The following is a 926-nucleotide window of genomic DNA, read 5'->3' on the forward strand; positions in this document are numbered from 1 at the left end:
TACTTAAATAATTTTTAATTAAACAAATACAGTAAATAAACATTCATATGCGGGTGTTTTGATGCACGTCGTAAAGCGACGATAATATGATAAAAATGAAACACTCACAAATTCATTAAATGGTACACTGTGTGTCAAATAGAGATGGTAGAAGGAGAGAGAAGGTGGTATCGTTCAAGATTAGAATGAATGAGAGTATCATCTTAGAATGACTACCGAGATAATGTTGCCCGTTAGGGTGGACGAAGGAGAAGGAATCGTCCACGATATCCACGCGGGGTATTTAAGTCGACAGGCGGTGTCCAGCTGAGAGCCATTGGCGTCGGGTCGGTAGTCGCGTTTTTCATCGACGTGTCGGAGCCTATTCAAGTGTTGGCAGTTTTTCACGCGGTAGGCGACAAATATCCCCACTAAAATCTCCTTTAGATGAGTCCCCACGTGGCCGAGGACGTCACGCCGGATTGTGCCCTCGGCGGCATTCATAGTGCTGATCTCGTGCCGGTGACAACAAATCGTGTGACACCCGGAATCGTGGTGCGTCTCTTCCGTATCTTACGACATTTCCCGTCTACCAGTTGAACGATATCACGTGAGAATCGCTGCAAAATGATAGTGTAACTGACACGTACCGCGTGCTTTCCAATTTACTCTCGAATTCGATTTGATCAGATTCTAGACAGCAAAGTGATTTCTTCGTTCTTCAGTCGTGATGGGTCAGACCATTCAGAAGTACGCACTACTGTTTGACGGCTGAACGTTAGCTTTGATATTGCAAGGGAAAACTATTATAAAATATAATGTAAAAGAAGTCATAGCTATGAACGCAGTTTCAGTTTATTGTTAGACCATTTCTTACATTATACACTTTTGCCATTTTTTTTATACGACATAATCTTAACTAATTCTGTTAATCAATTTGAGGAGAC

The 926-nt window shown here is 42.0% G+C and overlaps 1 protein-coding gene across 1 annotated transcript in view; it reads left to right on the plus strand.

Moving 5' to 3' along the window:
* Nucleotides 1-426: 426 nt before the first annotated feature.
* The window catches only part of LOC108623144 (uncharacterized), a gene marked incomplete at its 3' end in the record, with an annotated part of 8634 nt that continues 8134 nt past the window's right edge, over nt 427-926 (plus strand). The window contains exon 1 of the mRNA XM_018021453.2: nt 427-534. Coding sequence (XP_017876942.2) covers nt 427-534 — 108 coding nt within the window. The remainder of the gene's footprint in view (nt 535-926) is intronic.

Source organism: Ceratina calcarata, unplaced genomic scaffold (genome assembly GCF_001652005.2).
Source record: "Ceratina calcarata isolate Rehan_Ccalc_2016 unplaced genomic scaffold, ASM165200v1 scaffold254.2, whole genome shotgun sequence".
In the NCBI taxonomy this organism is placed as follows: domain Eukaryota; kingdom Metazoa; phylum Arthropoda; class Insecta; order Hymenoptera; family Apidae; genus Ceratina; species Ceratina calcarata.